The sequence below is a fragment of the Abramis brama genome (genome assembly GCF_963993115.1).
Source record: "Abramis brama genome assembly, chromosome: 22".
Classification (NCBI taxonomy): domain Eukaryota; kingdom Metazoa; phylum Chordata; class Actinopteri; order Cypriniformes; family Leuciscidae; genus Abramis; species Abramis brama.
Genome location: NC_139984.1, coordinates 12,226,664 through 12,253,629, shown reverse-complemented (window position 1 = coordinate 12,253,629; position 26,966 = coordinate 12,226,664). Strand labels below are relative to the sequence as shown.

Below are 26,966 nucleotides of genomic sequence, written 5' to 3'. Positions count from 1 at the left end.
CTGTCTTTATGTTGTTTCTACATTAATTTGGAGATTAAATGTGAAATTATTACAGTATAAAAATATATAAAGATATATATATATATATATATATATATATATATATATATATATATATATATATATATATATCGATTGACAGCGCTATATAATATAATATAATATAATATAATATAATATAATATAATATAATATAATATAATATAATAATACCTGTAACTGGAGCCATACACTGATGTCCACCGCATGCAGTGCTGCAGCATTTCTCCTTTTTGGGACACTCACTGTCATTGGCACACAAATCGTCATCCTTCCTGATACACCTTATTTCTTCATTTCTTATTGGACACACTCCTGGCTTTACTGTTATACAGACACATGACAGAGAAACCATATCACTGAATGCTGAATGAATTTTTCACTGTAGAAAAAAAATTGGTAACACTTTATAATAACGTTCAGTTGTAAGTCATTTATAAGTGGTTAGTTAATGATGAACTAATTATTTACAAAACATGACTATGCGTTCATAAATGATTAATAATTGATATGTTCATTATTTTATGCATGTTTTGTAGATTCTGTTACAAGTCATTTACATTTGATTAGTTAATGATTAACTAATCATTTACAAAACATGATCATGCGTTTCATAAATGTTTAATACATTTTTACATTTTTTGTATGTTTTGCGCACATCAGGTGCACAGTGGTTAAAGACTCCATGTGTTTCAGAGAAGACAGCTGTCTATACCCTCACCAGTTAGCACACACTACAGTGTCCAACACCTGTTATAACGCATGAATAAATCATTTACAACACTTTCTGCATCCCCTAATCTAAAGTGTAAACTATTCATCACTTGTAAATGTGTTACACATCATTCGCAGATACGATTCGTTGATCTTATGCCTTATTGGTTCTTGAAGTGGTAATCTACGAATGATGTGTAACACATTTACAAGTGATGAATAGTTTACACTTTAGATTAGGGGATGCAGAAAGTGTTGTAAATGATTTATTCATGCGTTTACACATCATTGTGTTGAACATTGTTACTTAACTGTTACAAATGATCTGTACGTGTATACAAGGCATTTACAACACTTTCTGCACCCTCTAATTGCTACATACATACAAAAAAAGAACATAATTTATTAAACATTTATGAAACGCATATTCATGTTTTGTAAATGATTAGTTAATCATTAACTAATCAAATGCATTTGCACAGCATCACTAAACTGATGCTGTGTGTCATTAAAGTTAATCAAAGAACAAAGGTAACAGAGAAAATTACTCTCTGCTCTCGACTAAAGAACTTTTGTAGCTTTAATAAGGATTCATCTATATATAATTTATAATTTATGCAGTGCCGACTGTTTGATAACTTTATTCAATTTCTGTTTCTTACCTGTTAGACAGGAAAATATGATATTTGTTGTTGTACTTTATTGTTCAGCCTTATCTTATATTTATTATGGGTTTATGTGAGGATTGTTTTAAGTTCACTTAAATTAAAAGTTGTTATATTTGTTAAGCCTAATAAATGTTTAAAGAGAATTATAACTTTTGATACATTGTAATGTTGAATGGTTATAATTAATATTAAAAATTGGAGGAGACATCATCTAGAAATCAGTAGCAGAATTAGTATCAGTGATACTGGCCTTCATTCATAAAAATATGCCATTAAACAAGTATTTAAAATATAGTGTCTTTATAGACCTTATGCGCCAGAGAAACGAGGGCGCCACCATCTTTAGAATATTGTCTTTGAACTTCCGTTTTTGCAGTCGCTCTGTATATTTCTATGGCATTGCTGTCCAGGAGTAATTAGCTTTTGAAGTGGATTTACTTAATATAAAGTTAACGAAAGTTAACGAAAGTTATCATGAGGACTGTAATGTTTAAACCAGATGTCTTAACAAATGTCAGTGGACTGGGAAGATTTTAAAACAAGCCGTTCATTCATAAATACGCAAGATCGCTGTGAAAATACAGACCGGAAGTCAAAAGACAACGAGCGCAGCGCTGAAAAGGGGCGGGGCTACATAAGGTCTATACTGTCGCCTTTGTCGCCTTTTCACCTTTGTTGCCATTGGCTTGGCTTGCTTAGTTGGGGACATTAAATTAAAAAATTTAATTTAATATTCAACAATAATATTGATCTGCCTGCACTGACACTATTATACAAGAACTGAACTGAGCTGGACGATGACATCACGGTTTACTCCAGAGCAACTATATATATATATATATATAAATGAACTAAATTAATAACTTTTTTAAAACAAAAATGAAACATCACTGGACTTTATTTAAGACTGTGACAATATTTTCTTCCGGAAACAATTTTTTTGTGCATTATTTTCCTGTTATCTCTGTAAAGCTGATTTGAAACAATCTCTATTGTAAAAAGCGCTATATAAATAAATGTGACTTGACTTTATGTTGCTTCTACATTAATTTGGATATTAACTTTGAAATTATTACATTATAAAATATATTAAAAACTTGTTTTTAATTGTGATTAATCGTGATTAATCACAGAAAGAATGTGTGATTAATTAGTTAATTTTTTTAATTGATTGACAGCACTAAATATAATATAATATAATATAATATAATATAATATAATATAATATAATATAATATAATATAATATAATTATGGGCTGTCAAAAGATTAATCGCGATTAATCGCATCCAAAATAAAAGTTTGTGTTTACATTATATGTGTAACGGTCACCAGCTGGAGTGCCCTTGAGAGCCACCAGAGGGCACTCCACACCGGACTATCATTCACTCACAGACTACATTTCCCATCCTGCATCTACCTGGACTGATTACTTCATACACCTGCACTGCACTGATTACACACACACCTGCACCTCATTCACACACACATAAAAGCCACTTCCACACTCCACTTCTCTGCGAAGTATTGCATTGCCCCGGCATACAATTTCTGAGCGTTTATTCCTGTGTTTGCTGTTCTCGTTTACTGACCTTGGACTGTGTATCTCGACTCCTGATTGTTCTCTGCCTGCCTTTACCCGGATTGTTAATTGGACTTTGCCTTTTGCTGCCTGCCCTGACTTCTGCCTGTGACCCCGATCTGCTCTGTGTTCTCTCCGTTGTTCTGTCTGCTGTTGTTTTACCCTGCCTGTCTGACCACTCTAAATAAAGCTGCAAATGGATCCCTCCTCGTCCGCTGCATCATTACAATATGTGTGTGTACTGTGTATAATTATTTTGTATATATAAATATACACACATGCATGTATATATTTAAGAAATATTTACATACATATACTGTATATATTTATATATAATTTATATTATATATAAATATATATTTTTTATATATAAATAACACATTTTTCTTAAATATATACATGCATGTGTGTGTATTTATATATACAAATTTAAGTATACACAGTACACACACATATATTATTTAAACACAAACTTTTATTATGGATGCGATTAATCGCGATTAATCTTTTGACAGCCCTAAATATAATATAATATAATTAGGGTTGGCCAAATTAACTATGCTAACTATATTAACAATAACATTAATATTTTTATTTTAATGCAGCATCCATTTTTTTTTACCATCATCCTTTGGCTAGCTTTACAACATATGATCACACTCTTATTCATGCAAATGCTTTTAAACTATTCTACTATCACTACGTGATAAAACACAAAAGAGACATGGCATCTCCTGTCTGTGTGACACACACACAATCGTGTGCACAGAAAGCTGCTTCAAACAGCGCTTGAACGACAAAAAACACACAAAATTATGTCAAAATGGCCGTTTTGTAAAGTACCCTCGCAAACACAGTCTTAAATGAGTTCAGTGAAGTCTTAAATGAACATAAAGAGTTGTGATGCATCATGTGCGTCAGGTCTTAAAAGTGGCAGCAGCTTAACAAACCTGCTGCTGTGATGTCTGTCATTAATGTTAATTAAAGAACTAAAGAGAAAGAGAAAATCTTTCACTGCTCTTGACTGAATAACTTTAGTAACTTTAATAAGGATTGATCTATTTACTATATCATTTATGTTACAATAACCTTTTGTGCAGTCTACCAGGGCAAGTAAAAATTTGAGCTGTCTTTATGTTGTTTCTACATTAATTTGGAGATTAAATGTGAAATTATTACAATATAAAAATATATAAAGATATATATATATATATATATATATATATATATATATATATATATATATATATATATATATATATATATATTTATCGATTGACAGCACTATATAATATAATACAATACAATACAATATAATGTAATGTAATATAATGTAATGTAATGTAATGTAATGTAATGCAATATAATATAATACCTGTAACTGGAGCCATACACTGAAGTCCACTACACATAGTGCGGCAGCATTTCTCCTTTTTGGGACACTCACTGTCATCGGCACACAACTCTTTACCCTTCTGGGCACACTTTGCTAATTCAGATTTTGTGTTTGGACACACTCCTGGCTTTACTGTTATACAGACACATGACAGAGAAACCATATTACTGAATGCTGAATGAATTTTTCACTGTAGAAAAAAAAATCTGTAACACTTTATAATAACGTTCAGTTGTAAGTCATTTATAAGTGGTTAGTTAATGATGAATTAATCATTTACAAAAAAATTCATAAATGATTAGCAAGTGACATACTAACATTTTATGTATGTTTTGTAAATTCCGTTACAAGTCATTTACATTTGATTAGTTAATGATTAACTAATCATTTACAAAACATGATCATGCGTTTCATAAATGTTTAATACATTTTTAGTTTGTTTTGCGCACATCAGGTGCACAGTGGTTAAAGACTCCATGTGTTTGAGATATATATATATATATATATATATATATATATATATATATATAGATAAATGAACTAAATTAATAACTTTTTTAAAACAAAAATGAAACATCACTGGACTTTATTTAAGCTGGACTGTGACAATATTTTCTTCCGGAAACAAATTTTTTTTTGCATTATTTTCCTGTTATCTCTGTAAAGCTGCTTTGAAACAGTCTGTATTGTAAAAAGCGCTATATAAATAAATGTGACTTGACTTTATGTTGCTTCTACATTAATTTGGGTATTAACTTTGAAATTATTACATTATAAAATATATTAAAAACTTGTTTTTAATTGCGATTAATCGTGATTAATCACAGAAAGAATGTGTGATTAATCTAGTTAATTATTAATATAATATATATAATATAATATAATATAATATAATATAATATAATATAATATAATATAATATAATATAATATAATACCTGTAACTGGAGTCATACACTGATGTCCACTACATGTAGTGCGGCAGCATTTCTCCTTGTTGGGACACTCACTGTCATCGGCACACAACTCTTCATCCTTCTTCATACACCTTACTACTTCATAGTTTGTGTTTGGACACACTCCTGGCTTTACTGTTATACAGACACATGACAGAGCAGCCATATCACTGAATGCTTAATTAATTTTTCACTGTAGAAAAAAAATATTTTGGAAGTTGTATCTATATGTTATTGGAATACGTTGTACTAGAAATAACTATTTCAGTCTTTCTACTTTAAAATTTCATGTTTTATTCGTCATGGGTTTTGTTGCTTTTGCTGTTGTTGCTGTAAGGACTTTTAAAATAACTGAAATTATTTGGTGAAATGATATGGACATGTACATAATGTGGTCAAGACCTGCCTGGAACTAATTTAAATTTGATAGTTTTCAATTATACTGTAATGCTGAATGCCTATAATTAATGGCTAAAATGAATGGCTTTTTTAAATAAAAAGATGCCATTAAACAAATGTTTGGCTACTGTCTTTATGTTGTTTCTACATTATTTGGAGATTAAATGTGAAATTACAATTTATAAAAGTACTTGAATGTCAGGTGCAATTAATTAGTTAATATTTTTTATCGATTGACCGCACATAATATAATATAAAAATACCTGTAACTGGAGCCATACACATGTTAATTCCACATCCATTGCTGCAGCATTTCAGATCGTTGGAACAGTCACTGTCAGTGTCACACGACCTGGGACGTATCAGGGCACACTTTGCTGCCTCATATTTTGTGCTTGGACACACCCCTGGCTTTACTGTTATACAGACACATGACAGAGAAGCCAAATCACTGAATGCTGAATGTCTTTTTCACTGGGGTTTTTGGTTCTTTTGCTGTTGTTGCTGTAAGGACCTTTGAAATAACTGAAATCATTTGGCAAAGTGTTATGGACATAATGTGGTCAAGATCTGCCTGGAACTACTTTAGTCAGAACGTAGGCTTATTATTGGCCAGCATCACACATGACCAGCGTCAGCCAATAATAAGACTACGTTCTGACGTAGAACCCAGAAGCACTGGGCTGTTTACACTACGTCAACAGCGTAGGAGAATGACGTGGAAGAGAAGAGATTATTGAATAATGTCGAAATGGTGGGGTTTTTACACACAAAAAGTATTCTTGTCGCTTCATAACATTAAGGTTGAAGTACTGTAGTCACATGGACTATTTTAACGATGTCTTTACTACCTTTCTGGGCCTTGAAAGTTGCAATGACATTGCAGTCTATGGAGGGACAGAAAGCTCTCAGATTTCATCAATAATATCTTCATTTGTGTTCCGAAGATGAACGAAAGTCTTACGGAGTTTAGAACAACATGAGGGTGAGTAATTACTGAAAGAATTTAAATTTTTGGGTGAACTATCCCTTTAAGATGCTGTCAGCATATTCATTTCTAATGTACATGTGTGTCAGAGACATTGCTTTTTCATCGTTTAGGCTAATGAATGTAGCCACTTTTTTTGCACTTCTATATACCAAGTTTGGTCTCTGAAGTGTTATTGATTAAAGTGAGTAATTGTTATGTATTGAATTGTTAAAGCTGTTTGTTGAGAATGTGTTAGAGTCAGGGTATGGTCTCAAATATATTTATTTTTATTCAGATTTTATATACATTTATTAATACGTTATTAAAATCAAAGGTTGTATTTGGTAACATTAGTTAATGCACTGTAAACTAACATGAACAATGAATAGCTGTATTTTAACAAAGATTAATAAATACTGTAACAAATGTATTGCTCATTGTTAGTTCATGTTAGTTAATACACTAACTAATGTTAACTAATGAACCTTATTATAAAGTGTTTTCAAAAAAATGTAAAAACCTAAAGTGACTATTTACATAAATTGTATACCCCAATGCAAACTTGTGTGGACCACCCCTGTGTCAGTTGTTAAGAAAACAAATACAATAAATTTACCTTTGAACTGTATCATTGCCTTACATTTATTTGTCCAGTTGTAAATGTTATCTTTGTAAAATTGTGAAAGTATTCTCAATGATTTATAATAGATGATTGGTAGCACTTAAGTTATTGGAGTAAAGCTTACTTGCTCTTTTTAAGGCAATCGGTTTGCATGGTTTTAACAAGTAAACTGGATTGCTTTTGAAGTAAAGTAAACTCAGTAATTCCAAGTTGTATGCCGAAAACATCAGAGTTAACACAACTAGCATAAATGAGTACATCTAAAGTAAATGATCAAGTATACTATACAAATTAGTTTTAAGTTACTGGAACTCTCTTGTAAGTGTACACTTCTAGACATGCACTTGTTAGTACTACATACTATTCCTATTTCATTTTACTCTGTTTTTTCAAGGCAATTGGTTTGCATGCTTTTTTTAAGTAAGGTTTATTGAAAATCTTAAAGCACTGTTTAACAGTTTACATGGGTCAAAAACAATGAAAACAATAACTTTTGTGCAGTTTAGCAGGGCAAGTAAACATTTAAACTGGTCTGACTGGGCCAATATAAAAAATTGAGCTCTGCTATATTGAAGGGCTGGTAAATGTGACATTCATTATAATGGGTTTATGTGAAGATTGTTTTAAGTTCATATAAATTAAAAGTTGTTATATTTTTAAAGCCAAATAAATGTTGATATATTTCAATTATACTGTAATGCTGGATGCCTATAATTAATGGTTAAAATTAATGTTTTTTTTTTATATAAAAAGATGTCATTAAACAAAAGTTTAGATACTGTCTTTATGTTGTTTCTACATTATTTGGAGATTAAATGTGAAATTATTACAATATAAAAATATATAAAGATATATACTGTATATACATATTTATTGATTGACAGCACTATATAATATAATATAATATAATATAATATAATATAATATAATATAATATAATACCTGTAACTGGAGCCATACACTGACGTCCACCACATGTAGTGCGGCAGCATTTCTCCTTTTTGGGACACTCACTGTCATCGGCACACAACTCTTCATCCTTCTTGGCACACTTTACTAATTCAGATTTTGTGTTTGGACACACTCCTGGCTTTACTGTTATACAGACACATGACAGAGAAGCCATATCACTGAATGCTGAATTAATTTTTCACTGTAGAAAAAAAGAATTTTGGAAGTTGTAGATCTGCCTGGAACTACTTTAGCCGTGCGTTTCCCTGAAAATAACTGCACACCTTAGAATCTTTGTCAACCAATCAGATTCAAGCATTCAACTGCCCCATAGTAATATAATATAATATAATATAATATAATATAATATAATATAATATAATATAATATAATATAATATAATATAATATAATAATTAGTGTTGTCAGTTAACGCGTTAACACATGCAATTCAGTTTAGTCCAGTTTAAGGCTATATAATATTTAACACAATGAACGCAGCATTCGTATTTTCTGTCATCCTTTGGTTGCGTTACATTATATGATCACGCTCGTATTCATCCAATGCCTTTTAACCATTCAAGCACGATAAGACAAACGAGAACGCGCTGCCCGTGAATGTCCTGTCTATGTGACACACAACGCACAGGAAGACGCGCGCCAGTATCGAGCGCACAGACATCGCACCAGAATCGAGTTCTCTTTGACGCTTGAACGAACAGTAACACACATTTGTGCCAAAATGTCAGTTTTTTCCAGTATCCTCATAAGAGCAATCTTTAATGAGTTAAATAAAGTCTTAAATGAACGTAGAGTTGTGAGAAAATGAGACGCATGTGAGATCCGCATCATATTCGGCAGCGGCTGGTCTTAAAGTGACAGCAGCCACTGATGCTGTGTGTCATTAAAGTTAATCAAAGAACAAAGGTAACAGAGAAAATTACTCTCTGCTCTCGACTAAAGAACTTTTGTAGCTTTAATAAGGATTAATCTATATTTAATTTATAATTTATGCAGTGCCGACTGTTTGATAACTTTATTCAATTTCTGTATATTTCTTACCTGTTAGACAGGAAAATATGATATTTGTTGTTGTACTTTATTGTTCATCCTTAGCTTATATTTATTATGGGTTTATGTGAGGATTGTTTTAAGTTCACTTAAATTAAAAGTTGTTATATTTGTTAAGCCTAATAAATGTTTAAAGAGAATTATAGCTTTTGATACATTGTAATGTTGAATGGTTATGATTAATTATTAATTGATTATTTAAAATTGGAGGAGACATCATCTAGAAATCAGTAGCAGAATTAGTATCAGTGATACTGGCCTTCATTCATAAAAATATGCCAGATACAAAATACAAAACAAGTAAATATAGTGTCTTTATACTGTCACCTTTTTCGCCTTTGTCACCTTTTCACCTTTGTTGCCATTGGCTTGGCTTGCTTAGTTGGGGACATTAAATTAAACAATTTAATTTAATATTCAACAATAATATTGATCTGCCTGCATTGACACTATTATACAAGAACTGAACTGAGCTGGACGATGACATCACGGTTTACTCCAGAGCAACTATATATATATTATATAGATAGATAGATATATAGATAAATGAACTAAATTAATAACTTTTTTAAAACAAAAATGAAACATCACTGGACTTTATTTAAGCTGGACTGTGACAATATTTTCTTCCGGAAACAATTTTTTTGTGCATTATTTTCCTGTTATCTCTGTAAAGCTGATTTGAAACAATCTGTATTGTAAAAAGCGCTATATAAATAAATGTGACTTGACTTTATGTTGCTTCTACATTAATTTGGATATTAACTTTGAAATTATTACATTATAAAATATATTAAAAACTTGTTTTTAATTGTGATTAATCGTGATTAATCACAGAAAGAATGTGTGATTAATTAGTTAATTTTTTTAATTGATTGACAGCACTAAATATAATATAATATAATATAATATAATATAATATAATATAATATAATATAATATAATATAATATAATATAATATAATTAGGGCTGTCAAAAGATTAATCGTGATTAATCGCATCCAAAATAAAAGTTTGTGTTTACATTATATGTGTAACGGTCACCAGCTGGAGTGCCCTTGAGAGCCACCAGAGGGCACTCCACACCGGACTATCATTCACTCACAGACTACATTTCCCATCCTGCATCTACCTGGACTGATTACTTCATACACCTGCACTGCACTGATTACACACACACCTGCACCTCATTCACACACACATAAAAGCCACTTCCACACTCCACTTCTCTGCGAAGTATTGCATTGCCCCGGCGTACAATTTCTGAGCGTTTATTCCTGTGTTTGCTGTTCTCGTTTACTGACCTTGGACTGTGTATCTCGACTCCTGATTGTTCTCTGCCTGCCTTTACCCGGATTATTAATTGGACTTTGCCTTTTGCTGTCTGCCTGTGACCCCGATCTGCTCTGTGTTCTCTCCGTTGTTCTGTCTGCTGTTGTTTTACCCTGCCTGTCTGACCACTCTAAATAAAGCTGCAAATGGATCCCTCCTCGTCCGCTGCATCATTACAGAATACTTCGCCACATCAAGATCCAGCAGCGATGCAAACCATGGACCCAGTAATCCGTCTCTTCCGTCTCAGCCAAGGTGACCGCCCGATTGAGAACTATGTGGAGGAGTTTTGTGAGCTCTGCCATGGGGTGGACCTCAACGATGCGGTCTTAAAGGACATGTTCCGCTATGGGCTTGAGGACATGTTAGAGTACCTCATGCCTGACAACACCCCTCAATGGACTTTTATACAATATGTCGACCTCGCTCTTCGGATAAGCGGCTCGTCGTTTACTGTGGGCTTTGTGGATGAGGGGTCCCACAATCTCACAGCATCCCCTGAGCCTGCACTTCACGCCAGTCCTGCCGAGCCTGCACTTCACGCCAGTCCAGCCGAGCCTGCACTTCACGCCAGTCCAGCCGAGCCCGCACTTCACACCAGATCTGCTGAAGCCAAGGCAGTATGCGTCATGCCCGCCGCCCCTGAGACTGAGAGCATCATGCCCGCCGCGCCTGAGACAGCAAGCGACATGCCCGCCAAGCTAGAGTCTTCACCGCTGGTCCCGTCCAGCCCAAAGCCCTCTTCGTCGCTGGTCCTGCCCAGCTCAAAGCCCTCTTCGCCGCTGGTCCTGCCCAGCTCAGAGCCCTCTTCGCCGCTGGTTCCGTCCAGGTCAAAGCCCTCTTCATCGCTGGTCCTAACCAGCTCAGAGTCCTCTTCGCCGCTGGTCCTGCCCAGTTCAAAGCCCTCTTCGCCGCGGGTCCTGCCCAGTTCAAAGCCCTCTTCGCCGCTGGTCCTGCCCAGCTCAGAGCCCTCTTCGCCGCTGGTCCTGCCCAGCTCAGAGCCCTCTTTGCCGCTGGTTCCGTCCAGGTCAAAGCCCTCTTCATCGCTGGTCCTAACCAGCTCAGAGTCCTCTTCGCCGCTGGTCCTACCCAGCTCAAAGCCCTCGCTGCCGCTGGTCCCGTCAAGCTCAGAGCGCGCTGATCCTGATCCAGAGCCAGAGCTTCACGTCAGTCCTGCCGAGCCAGAGCCAGAGCTTCACGTCAGTCCTGCCGAGCCAGAGCCAGAGCTTCACGTCAGTCCTGCCGAGCCAGAGCCAGAGCTTCACGTCAGTCCTGCCGAGCCAGAGCCAGAGCCAGAGCTTCACGTCAGTCCTGCCGAGCCAGAGCTTCACGTCACGTCCGCCCGTCCAGAGTCTCGTCCCGCCGAGACTGAATCTGTTCCTGAGCCTGAATCTGATCCTGATCCTGATCCTGAGCCTGAATCTCTTCCTCTTTCTGCGCCTGTGTCTTCGGACAAGATGGCCGACTCCACGCCTGTGTCTTCGGACAAGATGGCCGAAACCACGCCTGTGTCTTCGGACAAGATGGCCACCGCCGAGCCAGTGTCTCAGGACAAGATGGTCTCCGCCGAGCCAGTGTCTCAGGACAAGATGGTCTCCGCCGAGCCAGTGTCTTCGGACAAGATGGCCGAAACCACGCCTGTGTCTTCGGACAAGATGGCCACCGCCGAGCCAGTGTCTCAGGACAAGATGGTCTCCGCCGAGCCAGTGTCTCAGGACAAGATGGTCTCCGCCGAGCCAGTGTCTTCGGACAAGATGGCCGCCGCTGAGCCGGTGTCTGTTCCTGTGCCATGGTCACCTCCCTGGCCGCCTGAAGGGTTGTCTCCTCCCTGGCCTCCCGAAGGATCGTCGCCTCCCAAGTGGTCGTCGCCTCCCTGGCCGCCTGCACAGCCTGCTCCGCCTGCTCCGCCCTGGCCGCCTGCACAGCCTGCTCCGCCCTGGCCGCCTGCACAGCCTGCTCCGCCCTGGCCGCCTGCACAGCCTGCTCCGCCCTGGCCGCCTGCACAGCCTGCTCCGCCCTGGCCTTCCGTATTACCGCAGTCTCAAGGTCCTCTTCCGCTCCACGGACCTGGCCCTCCATCCCGCCCCCGGATCCGCCTCCGGGCCACCTCCCACCTGGACAGTTTTGGAGCGTCTGGAAGCCGCTCTTTGGGGAGGGGCTATGTAACGGTCACCAGCTGGAGTGCCCTTGAGAGCCACCAGAGGGCACTCCACACCGGACTATCATTCACTCACAGACTACATTTCCCATCCTGCATCTACCTGGACTGATTACTTCATACACCTGCACTGCACTGATTACACACACACCTGCACCTCATTCACACACACATAAAAGCCACTTCCACACTCCACTTCTCTGCGAAGTATTGCATTGCCCCGGCATACAATTTCTGAGTGTTTATTCCTGTGTTTGCTGTTCTCGTTTACTGACCTTGGACTGTGTATCTCGACTCCTGATTGTTCTCTGCCTGCCTTTACCCGGATTGTTAATTGGACTTTGCCTTTTGCTGCCTGCCCTGACTTCTGCCTGTGACCCCGATCTGCTCTGTGTTCTCTCCGTTGTTCTGTCTGCTGTTGACCCTGCCTGTCTGACCACTCTAAATAAAGCTGCAAATGGATCCCTCCTCGTCCGCTGCATCATTACAATATGTGTGTGTACTGTGTATAATTATTTTGTATATATAAATATACACACATGCATGTATATATTTAAGAAATATTTACATACATATACTGTATATATTTATATATAATTTATATTATATATAAATATATATTTTTTATATATAAATAACACATTTTTCTTAAATATATACATGCATGTGTGTGTATTTATATATACAAATTTAAGTATACACAGTACACACACATATATTATTTAAACACAAACTTTTATTATGGATGCGATTAATCGCGATTAATCTTTTGACAGCCCTAAATATAATATAATATAATTAGGGTTGGCCAAATTAACTATGCTAACTATATTAACAATAACATTAATATTTTTATTTTAATGCAGCATCCATTTTTTTTTACCATCATCCTTTGGCTAGCTTTACAACATATGATCACACTCTTATTCATGCAAATGCTTTTAAACTATTCTACTATCACTACGTGATAAAACACAAAAGAGACATGGCATCTCCTGTCTGTGTGACACACACACAATCGTGTGCACAGAAAGCTGCTTCAAACAGCGCTTGAACGACAAAAAACACACAAAATTATGTCAAAATGGCCGTTTTGTAAAGTACCCTCGCAAACACAGTCTTAAATGAGTTCAGTGAAGTCTTAAATGAACATAAAGAGTTGTGATGCATCATGTGCGTCAGGTCTTAAAAGTGGCAGCAGCTTAACAAACCTGCTGCTGTGATGTCTGTCATTAATGTTAATTAAAGAACTAAAGAGAAAGAGAAAATCTTTCACTGCTCTTGACTGAATAACTTTAGTAACTTTAATAAGGATTGATCTATTTACTATATCATTTATGTTACAATAACCTTTTGTGCAGTCTACCAGGGCAAGTAAAAATTTGAGCTGTCTTTATGTTGTTTCTACATTAATTTGGAGATTAAATGTGAAATTATTACAATATAAAAATATATAAAGATATATATATATATATATATATATATATATATATATATATATCGATTGACAGCACTATATAATATAATACAATACAATACAATATAATGTAATGTAATATAATGTAATGTAATGTAATGTAATGTAATGTAATGTAATGCAATATAATATAATACCTGTAACTGGAGCCATACACTGAAGTCCACTACACATAGTGCGGCAGCATTTCTCCTTTTTGGGACACTCACTGTCATCGGCACACAACTCTTTACCCTTCTGGGCACACTTTGCTAATTCAGATTTTGTGTTTGGACACACTCCTGGCTTTACTGTTATACAGACACATGACAGAGAAACCATATCACTGAATGCTGAATGAATTTTTCACTGTAGAAAAAAAAATCTGTAACACTTTATAATAACGTTCAGTTGTAAGTCATTTATAAGTGGTTAGTTAATGATGAATTAATCATTTACAAAAAAATTCATAAATGATTAGCAAGTGACATACTAACATTTTATGTATGTTTTGTAAATTCCGTTACAAGTCATTTACATTTGATTAGTTAATGATTAACTAATCATTTACAAAACATGATCATGCGTTTCATAAATGTTTAATACATTTTTAGTTTGTTTTGCGCACATCAGGTGCACAGTGGTTAAAGACTCCATGTGTTTGAGATATATATATATATATATATATATATATATATAGATAAATGAACTAAATTAATAACTTTTTTAAAACAAAAATGAAACATCACTGGACTTTATTTAAGCTGGACTGTGACAATATTTTCTTCCGGAAACAAATTTTTTTTTGCATTATTTTCCTGTTATCTCTGTAAAGCTGCTTTGAAACAGTCTGTATTGTAAAAAGCGCTATATAAATAAATGTGACTTGACTTTATGTTGCTTCTACATTAATTTGGGTATTAACTTTGAAATTATTACATTATAAAATATATTAAAAACTTGTTTTTAATTGCGATTAATCGTGATTAATCACAGAAAGAATGTGTGATTAATCTAGTTAATTATTAATTTTATATAATATAATATAATATAATATAATATAATATAATATAATATAATATAATATAATATAATATAATATAATATAATACCTGTAACTGGAGTCATACACTGATGTCCACTACATGTAGTGCGGCAGCATTTCTCCTTGTTGGGACACTCACTGTCATCGGCACACAACTCTTCATCCTTCTTCATACACCTTACTACTTCATAGTTTGTGTTTGGACACACTCCTGGCTTTACTGTTATACAGACACATGACAGAGCAGCCATATCACTGAATGCTTAATTAATTTTTCACTGTAGAAAAAAAATATTTTGGAAGTTGTATCTATATGTTATTGGAATACGTTGTACTAGAAATAACTATTTCAGTCTTTCTACTTTAAAATTTCATGTTTTATTCGTCATGGGTTTTGTTGCTTTTGCTGTTGTTGCTGTAAGGACTTTTAAAATAACTGAAATTATTTGGTGAAATGATATGGACATGTACATAATGTGGTCAAGACCTGCCTGGAACTAATTTAAATTTGATAGTTTTCAATTATACTGTAATGCTGAATGCCTATAATTAATGGCTAAAATGAATGGCTTTTTTAAATAAAAAGATGCCATTAAACAAATGTTTGGCTACTGTCTTTATGTTGTTTCTACATTATTTGGAGATTAAATGTGAAATTACAATTTATAAAAGTACTTGAATGTCAGGTGCAATTAATTAGTTAATATTTTTTATCGATTGACCGCACATAATATAATATAAAAATACCTGTAACTGGAGCCATACACATGTTAATTCCACATCCATTGCTGCAGCATTTCAGATCGTTGGAACAGTCACTGTCAGTGTCACACGACCTGGGACGTATCAGGGCACACTTTGCTGCCTCATATTTTGTGCTTGGACACACCCCTGGCTTTACTGTTATACAGACACATGACAGAGAAGCCAAATCACTGAATGCTGAATGTCTTTTTCACTGGGGTTTTTGGTTCTTTTGCTGTTGTTGCTGTAAGGACCTTTGAAATAACTGAAATCATTTGGCAAAGTGTTATGGACATAATGTGGTCAAGATCTGCCTGGAACTACTTTAGTCAGAACGTAGGCTTATTATTGGCCAGCATCACACATGACCAGCGTCAGCCAATAATAAGACTACGTTCTGACGTAGAACCCAGAAGCACTGGGCTGTTTACACTACGTCAACAGCGTAGGAGAATGACGTGGAAGAGAAGAGATTATTGAATAATGTCGAAATGGTGGGGTTTTTACACACAAAAAGTATTCTTGTCGCTTCATAACATTAAGGTTGAAGTACTGTAGTCACATGGACTATTTTAACGATGTCTTTACTACCTTTCTGGGCCTTGAAAGTTGCAATGACATTGCAGTCTATGGAGGGACAGAAAGCTCTCAGATTTCATCAATAATATCTTCATTTGTGTTCCGAAGATGAACGAAAGTCTTACGGAGTTAAGAACAACATGAGGGTGAGTAATTACTGACAGAATAAAAAATTTTGGGGGAACTATCCCTTTAAGATGCTGTCAGCATATTCATTTCTAATGTACATGTGTGTCAGAGACATTGCTTTTTCATCGTTTAGGCTAATGAATGTAGCCACTTTTTTTGCACTTCTATATACCAAGTTTGGTCTCTGAAGTGTTATTGATTAAAGTGAGTAATTGTTATGTATTGAATTGTTAAAGCTGTTTGTTGAGAATGTGTTAGAGTCAGGGTATGGTCTCAAATATATTTATTTTTATTCAGATTTTATATACATTTATTAATACGTTATTAAAATCAAAGGTTGTATTTGGTAACATTAGTTAATGCACTGTAAACTAACATGAACAATGAATAGCTGTATTTTAACAAAGATTAATAAATACTGTAACAAATGTATTGCTCATTGTTAGTTCATGTTAGTTAATACACTAACTAATGTTAACTAATGAACCTTATTATAAAGTGTTTTCAAAAAAATGTAAAAACCTAAAGTGACTATTTACATAAATTGTATACCCCAATGCAAACTTGTGTGGACCACCCCTGTGTCAGTTGTTAAGAAAACAAATACAATAAATTTACCTTTGAACTGTATCATTGCCTTAAATTTATTTGTCCAGTTGTAAATGTTATCTTTGTAAAATTGTGAAAGTATTCTCAATGATTTATAATAGATGATTGGTAGCACTTAAGTTATTGGAGTAAAGCTTACTTGCTCTTTTTAAGGCAATCGGTTTGCATGGTTTTAACAAGTAAACTGGATTGCTTTTGAAGTAAAGTAAACTCAGTAATTCCAAGTTGTATGCAGAAAACATCAGAGTTAACACAACTAGCATAAATGAGTACATGAGTAAATAAATGAGTAAATGATCAAGTATACTATACAAATTAGTTTTAAGTTACTGGAACTCTCTTGTAAGTGTACACTTCTAGACATGCACTTGTTAGTACTACATACTATTCCTATTTCATTTTACTCTGTTTTTTCAAGGCAATTGGTTTGCATGCTTTTTTTAAGTAAGGTTTATTGAAAATCTTAAAGCACTGTTTAACAGTTTACATGGGTCAAAAACAATGAAAACAATAACTTTTTTATGCAGTTTAGCAGGGCAAGTAAACATTTAAACTGGTCTGACTGGGCCAATATAAAAAATTGAGCTCTGATATATTGAAGGGCTGGTAAATGTGACATTCATTATAATGGGTTTATGTGAAGATTGTTTTAAGTTCATATAAATTAAAAGTTGTTATATTTTTAAAGCCAAATAAATGTTGATATATTTCAATTATACTGTAATGCTGGATGCCTATAATTAATGGTTAAAATTAATGTTTTTTTTTTTATATAAAAAGATGTCATTAAACAAAAGTTTAGATACTGTCTTTATGTTGTTTCTACATTATTTGGAGATTAAATGTGAAATTATTACAATATAAAAATATATAAAGATATATACTGTATATACATATTTATTGATTGACAGCACTATATAATATCATATAATATAATATAATATAATATAATATAATATAATATAATATAATATAATATAATACCTGTAACTGGAGCCATACACTGACGTCCACCACATGTAGTGCGGCAGCATTTCTCCTTTTTGGGACACTCACTGTCATCGGCACACAACTCTTCATCCTTCTTGGCACACTTTACTAATTCAGATTTTGTGTTTGGACACACTCCTGGCTTTACTGTTATACAGACACATGACAGAGAAGCCATATCACTGAATGCTGAATTAATTTTTCACTGTAGAAAAAAAGAATTTTGGAAGTTGTAGATCTGCCTGGAACTACTTTAGCCGTGCGTTTCCCTGAAAATAACTGCACACCTTAGAATCTTTGTCAACCAATCAGATTCAAGCATTCAACTGCCCCATAGTAATATAATATAATATAATATAATATAATATAATATAATATAATATAATATAATATAATATAATATAATAATTAGTGTTGTCAGTTAACGCGTTAACACATGCAATTCAGTTTAGTCCAGTTTAAGGCTATATAATATTTAACACAATGAACGCAGCATTCGTATTTTCTGTCATCCTTTGGTTGCGTTACATTATATGATCACGCTCGTATTCATCCAATGCCTTTTAACCATTCAAGCACGATAAGACAAACGAGAACGCGCTGCCCGTGAATGTCCTGTCTATGTGACACACAACGCACAGGAAGACGCGCGCCAGTATCGAGCGCACAGACATCGCACCAGAATCGAGTTCTCTTTGACGCTTGTAACACACATTTGTGCCAAAATGTCAGTTTTTTCCAGTATCCTCATAAGAGCAATCTTTAATGAGTTAAATAAAGTCTTAAATGAACGTAGAGTTGTGAGAAAATGAGACGCGTGTGAGATCCGCATCATATTCGGCAGCGGCTGGTCTTAAAGTGACAGCAGCCACTGATGCTGTGTGTCATTAAAGTTAATCAAAGAACAAAGGTAACAGAGAAAATTACTCTCAACGCTCTCGTCAGGGACGTTGGGGATGGAGAAACCCACCCAAATTAACTTCGGTTAAAAAGGCGTATGATAATTTGGGTAAATGTGTAAGCTAGATGTATGCTTTTATAATAAATTGTCTATCTATCTATCTATCTATCTATCTATCTATCTATCTATCTATCTATCTATCTATCTATCTATCTATCTATCATAATAATGTATGATTTGCAAAAATGAAAACTGCTGCTTCTGTGTAGATGAGAGAATCAAAGTGTATGCGCGTTGTGCACACGCTACATTGATTATGGCCAAGCATGCGCCCTTAAAATAGTATATGAATAACATGCGCAACGCGCCACTGACTTTAAACTATTTTTTCCTGGTTAGTGGCGCAATTGTTTTCTAAACCTGCAAAATAGCATGAAGGAACGTTTGCGCCGGAACACGCCTCCTTTTTTGCGCTGAACCGCCCAGGGAGCGCAAGTTCATTCCCTAGTTTAGCGACGTGCTTCTGTGGAGGGAAAAGCGCGCTTTGCGCGGGTGCAAAATAGGAATGATACATGCGTCAGTGTACAAAGTCAATTGCGCTGGGTGCAAGATAGGGCCCATTGTGTCTTTATACTGTCACCTTTTTCGCCTTTGTCACCTTTTCACCTTTGTTGCCATTGGCTTGGCTTGCTTAGTTGGGGACATTAAATTAAACAATTTAATTTAATATTCAACAATAATATTGATCTGCCTGCATTGACACTATTATACAAGAACTGAACTGAGCTGGACGATGACATCACGGTTTACTCCAGAGCAACTATATATATATATATATATATATATATATATATATATATATATAGATAGATAAATGAACTAAATTAATAACTTTTTTAAAACAAAAATGAAACATCACTGGACTTTATTTAAGCTGGACTGTGATGATATTTTCTTCCGGAAACAATTTTTTTTTGCATTATTTTCCTGTTATCTCTGTAAAGCTGCTTTGAAACAGTCTGTATTGTAAAAATCGCTATATAAATAAATGTGACTTGACTTTATGTTGCTTCTACATTAATTTGGATATTAACATTGAAATTATTACATTATAAAATATATTAAAAACTTGTTTTTAATTGCGATTAATCGTAATTAATCACAGACAGAATGTGTGATTAATCTAGTTAATTTTTTTAATTGATTGAAAGCACTAAATATAATATAATATAATATAATTAGGGCTGTCAAAATTAACGCATTCGATTAATATTTTCAGTTCAATGCGTTAAAAATATTTAACGCAATTAACGCAGCATCCATTTTTCCCCCATCATTCTTTGGCTTGCGTTACAATACATGTTCACGCTCTGATTCATGCAAATGCTTTTAAAACATTTCAGCATGATAAGACACAAAAGAGAACACAGTGCGGTACTGGCAGTACTTAAAGTGACAGCAGCCTAACAAACCTGCTGCTTAATGTCTGTCATTAACATTAGTTAAAGAACAAAAGAGAGAAAATCTTTCACTGTTCTTGACTGAATAACTTTCGTAGCTTTAATAAGGATTAATCTATATTTAATTTATAATTTATGCAGTTAAGACAGTGTTTGATAACTTTATTCAATTTCTGTATATCCTATTAAACCTATACCTGAAAATCTTAAAGCACTGTTTAACAGTTTACATGGGTCAAAAACAATGAAAACAATAACTTTTTTATGCAGTTTAGCAGGGCAAGTAAACATTTAAACTGGTCTGACTGGGCCAATATAAAAAATTGAGCTCTGATATATTGAAGGGCTGGTAAATGTGACATTCATTATAATGGGTTTATGTGAAGATTGTTTTAAGTTCATATAAATTAAAAGTTTAAAGCCTAATAAAGGTTAAAATTAATATTTCAATTATACTGTAATGCTGAATCCTATAATTAATAGCTATAATTAATGGCTTTCATAAAAAGATGTATATAATAAAATATAATATAATACCTGTATTTGGAGCCATACACTGAAGTCCACATCCATTGCTGCAGCATTTCTCATTCTTGGCACAGTCACTGTCAGTGTCACACGACACGAAACGTATCCAAGCACACTCTTCTGCTTCATATTTTCTGCTTGGACACACTCCTGGATTTACTGTTATACAGACACATGACAGAGAAGCCAAATCACTGAATGCAGTCTTTTTCAGTGTAAAAAGTTAAATAGTTGTACATATATATTATTAGAATACGTTTTACAAGAAAGAGCAGTTTCAGCAGTATTTCAGTCTTTCTACTTTAAAATGTCATGTTTTATTCATCATGGTATTTGGTTATTTTGCTGTTGTTGCTGTAAGGACCTTTGAAATAACTGAAATCATTTGGCGGAGTGATATGGACATGTACTTAATGTGGTCAAGATCTGCCTGGAACTACTTTAGCTGTGCATTTCCCTGAAAATAACTACACACCTTAGAATCTTCATCAACCAATCAGATTCAAGCATTCAACAGCCACATAATATAATATAATATAATATAATATAATATAATATAATATAATATAATATAATATAATATAATATAATATAATATAATATAAGAGCATCATTAGGGGAGACCAGGTTATAATAGTTTGTTTCAGCATCTGTAAATCAGTGGTTTTGCAGAATGAGTCAAGCTTATTCACATATTTAGCCTATCTGCTTCAAATCCATACTTCAAATCAAAGTAGTTTAGAAATCTACTTTATTCCTAAACTGTGTCAATTAATGTCAGATAAAAAAGTGTGAAACAAGAGTTGTAACCAATTTTGTATCAGTCAAAATTCATTTTAAGCATTTTAATCAACAACAACAACAAAAACTAAACTTTTGCTCTTTTTTTTCTTTTCTTTTTTGTAGGAGGATTGATCAAAATCTGATTGATGGCAAACAAATCTGGTAACGTTTTAACCATATTAATATTAATATTCTTGTTTTACTGTAAAAAAGAATATCTGTGTTTTCCTTGTACAGTGGAAAATGTATATAAAGAGTAATAGATATAAAAATTAATAGATAAAAAACAACTTACGTATATACAAATATAGGCTATATATTTACATACCTTTAAAGGAATTATTTAAACTGATGTACAAAGTTCATATTTAACTGGACGTCTGTACTCTGTATGTTTGAGAATTGTAATGTGCTGAGATGCCATATTTTGTAAGGCACTTGTTTAATGCATATTCGGGCTGCGTATGAAGTTACATGGATGTTCTCACCTCCTGTGATGTTTCGTCCTGGAGCAGCTTCTGTTGAGCTCCAGCATCCAGACAGACACAATAACACGGCGCAGTACACTCGAGCTGTCATCCTTTCGACCTGCGATCACACAATGAATGAACTCTCCTGGAAAATCATTCTTATATCAGGACGAAAAAGTATTTGAGTTAGCACTCAACCAATGGCGTGAGTTTGAGGTGTTGTCTATTTCGTCTCCCTGCCAGAATCTGACTCCCCTTCGCGTGCACGCGCATGACGTTCATCGACTGTGGTTTTCCACACCTGTAATTCCTGTCTGGATTAAGTGTTTGTTATTACTCTTTATTAATACATGATCGTTTTTCCCTGCTTTGTTTTGTGATTTTGGTTCTTGTGTTACTATGTTACTTTCTGTTCCCACTGTGTGTGTGTGTGTGTGTGTGAGTGAGTAAATTAATAAATAATATATGAATATAAATTAATAAATAATTATTCCTTAATCAACAGCTATATCCATAGTTTACCTGCAAAAAAAACCAAACAAACATAACCTGTTTATTAGATATGGCTGAAAAAAAAAAAAAAAAAAAAAAACCCTCCCAACTCCTGTATATGGAGATAACTAGGTGCATCAGGTCTCTTCTCTCAACTGCATATCTTTCTCTTAAGGACAACTGCAAATGGTAGCCTAGTGAGTGTTCAAAAAGGAAGAAAAAAACTAAGCAAAGTATGAAAACCTTTGTTTCTTTTACAAATTAAAACATAAATAATAACCATATGCTGTAGTGACACACATAAAATCACTATCATTTTTAACCCAAGCACCTGCCGAAATCATACCCCCACTCCCAATGCCAGCTTTGCAAGGTCAAACACATAAAACTAATTCTGATGGCACCTTTCTCCATGGAGGATCACTGCAGATAAGCACTCTAGCTTCAGTAGTCACATTCAAATCCAGAATCAAAACACATCTGTTTAGCTGTGCATTTACTGAATGAGCACTGTGTACGTCCGACTGATTGCACTTTATCTGCTATATGTATCCTTTTTTTTATTCTTTTAATTCTTTTTATAACTGTTTTATTTAAACATTTTTATTCTCTGCTTTTATTGTTCTTATGCATCTGTTAACAAATATTCCGTTTCTATGTAAAGCATTTTTAATTGTGTATAAAATGTGCTATATAAATAAATTGCCTTGCCTTGCCTTGCCTTGCCTTGCCTTGCCTTGCCTTGCCTTGCCTTGCCCTGTCCTGCCTTGCCTTGCCCTGTCCTGCCTTGCCTACCTGTTCATGCAGAACTTTAGCTAAATTGTTCACTGCTCTCCCAGTGTTTTCTGGGATATGTGAACAACACTCAGTTGCAATCACTTTGCATGTTCCTTCCTGGGAGGCTATTATCTCAAGAGCCATTTAATTTTGTTAAACAACCTTCCTCATTACATACACTTCCTCTGAAATGTTAGCAATAGAACTAAGTGTAGTTCCCTTTCAGTCGCTCACATTCGACATAACGTCAACGTGACGACGTAATTGGGATCACTTCAGGGAGCCCTATCAACTTCAAGTGTCTACAGAACGAGCCAATGAACGTTGGCGTGCGTGATCGCGTCACGCGCCCCCGCCCCGCAGCGCGGGTATAAACAGGAAGTGGGCACACGCACACATTGTCTTTCACTTCGGAGCCGAGCTTCTATGAGACTTCTGTCTATGAGAATCAGCGCTTTTGAAGACTTCAAATGAAAATCTCTCTCTGCTTGCAGTGTTGGTGTGACGGCGCGATCAGCGGTGGCCGCATTGCAGCTCACAACTGCATTGCAGCTCACAACTGCTGTTTTCACAGCACTATTGTTTGTGTCTGTGTGTGTGTGTCGGTTCGGTGGCCGGTTCTCAGTGCGCCGCCCCGGTACCTTTCTTTCCGGAGGTGCATGAGGAGCTTTCTAGGACGTGGAAGGCACCGTATAGTGCCCGAAGCCGTTCTAGTGGCTCCTCCCCCCTCGCCACCCTCGACGGCGGGGCAGCTAAGGGGTATGTGGATATCCCCCCAGTGGAGCGGGCCGTCGCGATGCAACTGTGTCCGACGTCCGCTTCCTCTTGGCGGGGTAATCCACGCCTCCCGTCCAAGGCCTGTAGGTTTTTGTCCGGTCTAACGGCGAAGGCTTACAAGGCCTGTGGACAGGCTGCTTCCGCCCTCCATGCCATGGCGCTCTTGCAGGTCCACCAGGCCCAGGCGCTCATGGACATGAACGAGGGTGGTTCTGACCCAGAGCTCCTCCGGGAGCTCCGTGTGGCAACCGACCTCGCCCACCGGGCGACGAAGGAAACCGCACGTTCAGTCGGTCAGGCGATGTCCACCTTGGTGGTCCAGGAGCGCCACCTTTGGCTCAACCTGGCGGATATGAGGGACACCGATAAATATTGGTTCCTGGATGCCCCTCTTTCCCAGGTTGGGTTGTTCGGCGACGCGGTCGAGAGCTTTGCCCAACAGTTCTCGGCCGCACAGAAGCAGACGGAGGCCATCCGGCACATCCTGCCCCGGCGGACCGCTGCTGCTCCCACCCGTCCGCTGGCCGCAGACCCTCCGTCTACTCGTTGCCGAGGTCGGCCTTCTGCGGCGTCCTCCGCTCCCGCTAAGCCCCAGCAGCAGCAGCAACCATCCAGGCCTCAGCGTGGAGCAAGCCGAAGGAAGCCGACCCCGCCCGTCCAGGCCGCTGCCAAACCAGGAGGAGCGACGGTGCAAACGACCCTGAGACGTGCTGCCCAGAGGTGGATCAAGTTGCTCTTCAGGAGATGGCGAAGGCACCACTCCTTCCCCCGGTGGAGGGCCGGGCGGATAATCTTTTGTTTCCTTTTCTTTTTGTTCCGCCACTGACCCACGGGTCAGTGGTACCCACATTTTCAAAAAAAAGAGCAATTTCTGAAACCTCTGGGCCCCAAGAGTCGACGACGCCGCCATGCCTTGTCACTCCCGAGCCCCTCTTTCATCGCCAGCGAGCAGCAGTGGCTGTGTTCCGGACGTGCTGACGCCTCCGCACACTCACTCTGCCCTTCGACGGAAGCAGGTATGTGCTGCACCACACACTCAGACCCCACTTCGGGCCGCTGTGCTGTCCGAGTCGGGTCCCTGCATTCCGCCACGCTGCCCCACCCCGGGTACGTCTGTGGTGCCGTTGGTCCCGCTTGCTCGGTCTCTAGGAGCCTGGTTAACGCTTCCCAACCCGTCTCGCTGGCTCATCCGTACCATCAGACTCGGCTATGCGATTCAGTTCGCCCGGCGTCCCCCTGCTTTCAAGGGCATTCTGTTCACCCGTGTTCTGGCGGACAATGCCCCTGTGCTCAGGGCAGAGATCGCAGTCCTACTGGCGAAGGACGCGATCGAGCCGGTCCCTCCAGCCGATATGAAGACCGGCTTCTACAGCTCGTACTTCATTGTACCCAAGAAAGGTGGTGGGTTACGACCAATCTTGGACCTGCGCGTCCTGAACCGGTCCCTTCACAGGCTACCATTCAAGATGCTTACGCAGAAACACATTTTCAAATGCATTCGTCCCCAAGATTGGTTTGCAGCAATCGACCTGAAGGACGCGTACTTTCATGTCTCGATTCTCCCTCGACACAGACCGTTTCTTCGCTTTGCGTTCGAGGGACGGGCATATCAGTACAAGGTCTTACTCTTCGGGCTGGCCCTGTCGCCCCGTGTCTTCACGAAAGCCGCGGAGGCGGCCATTGCTCCCATGTGCGAGCGTGGTGTTCGCATCCTCAACTACCTCGACGACTGGCTTATTCTGGCCCAGTCGAGAGAGCAGTTGTGTGAACACAGGGACATGGTGCTCAGTCACCTCAGCCACCTAGGGCTTCGGGTCAACTGGGAAAAGAGCAAACTCACCCCCGGGCAGAGGATCTCTTTTCTCGGTATGGAGTTGGACTCGATCAACATGACAGCGCGCCTCACCGAGGCCCGTGTCCAGTCAGTGTTGAACTGCGTGAGTACGCTCAGACGCAGAACAGCGGCACCACTGAAACTTTTTCAGAGGCTCCTGGGGCATATGGCATCTGCAGCCGCGGTTACGCCGCTCGGATTGCTTCATATGAGGCCGCTCCAACACCGGCTCCACCATCGAGTCCCGAGATGGGTGTGGCAGAGCGGCTCATGCCGGGTCCAAGTGACTCCGCACTGTCGCCAAACTCTCAGCTTGTGGTCGGACCCTTCGTTCCTGCGGGCAGGTGTTCCCCTGGAACAAGTGTCCAGGCACTCTGTGGTCTCCACGGATGCCTCTACCACCGGCTGGGGGGCCACGTACAACGGGCATGCAGCTTCAGGTCTGTGGACGGGGCCTCAACTGCATTGGCACATCAACTGCCTCGAGTTGTTAGCAGTACGTCTTACACTGAGCCGTTTCAAAACGCTGCTACTAGG

At 37.3% G+C, this 26,966-nt stretch overlaps 1 protein-coding gene across 11 annotated transcripts in view; it reads right to left on the bottom strand.

Annotated features, from left to right (window-relative positions):
• LOC311073255 (uncharacterized protein) overlaps window positions 1-22,784 on the bottom strand; it is a 126,103-nt gene extending 103,319 nt beyond the window's left edge. For 6 of the 11 annotated variants that reach the window (XM_084098813.1, XM_084098814.1, XM_084098820.1 and 3 more), the window contains exons 1-11: window positions 22,568-22,784; window positions 21,306-21,455; window positions 18,402-18,554; window positions 16,104-16,256; window positions 15,424-15,576; window positions 14,470-14,622; window positions 8,287-8,439; window positions 6,016-6,168; window positions 5,336-5,488; window positions 4,378-4,530; window positions 214-363 (exon numbers count right to left, since the gene is read on the bottom strand). In XM_084098813.1, coding sequence (XP_083954939.1) covers window positions 214-363; window positions 4,378-4,530; window positions 5,336-5,488; window positions 6,016-6,168; window positions 8,287-8,439; window positions 14,470-14,622; window positions 15,424-15,576; window positions 16,104-16,256; window positions 18,402-18,554; window positions 21,306-21,455; window positions 22,568-22,658 — 1,615 coding nt within the window. In that variant the 5' untranslated portion in view covers window positions 22,659-22,784. The remainder of the gene's footprint in view (window positions 1-213; window positions 364-4,377; window positions 4,531-5,335; window positions 5,489-6,015; window positions 6,169-8,286; window positions 8,440-14,469; window positions 14,623-15,423; window positions 15,577-16,103; window positions 16,257-18,401; window positions 18,555-21,305; window positions 21,456-22,567) is intronic. The other 5 variants (XM_084098815.1, XM_084098816.1, XM_084098817.1 and 2 more) reach the window with 5 other exon arrangements.
• Between the last annotated feature and the right edge of the window lie 4,182 nt (window positions 22,785-26,966).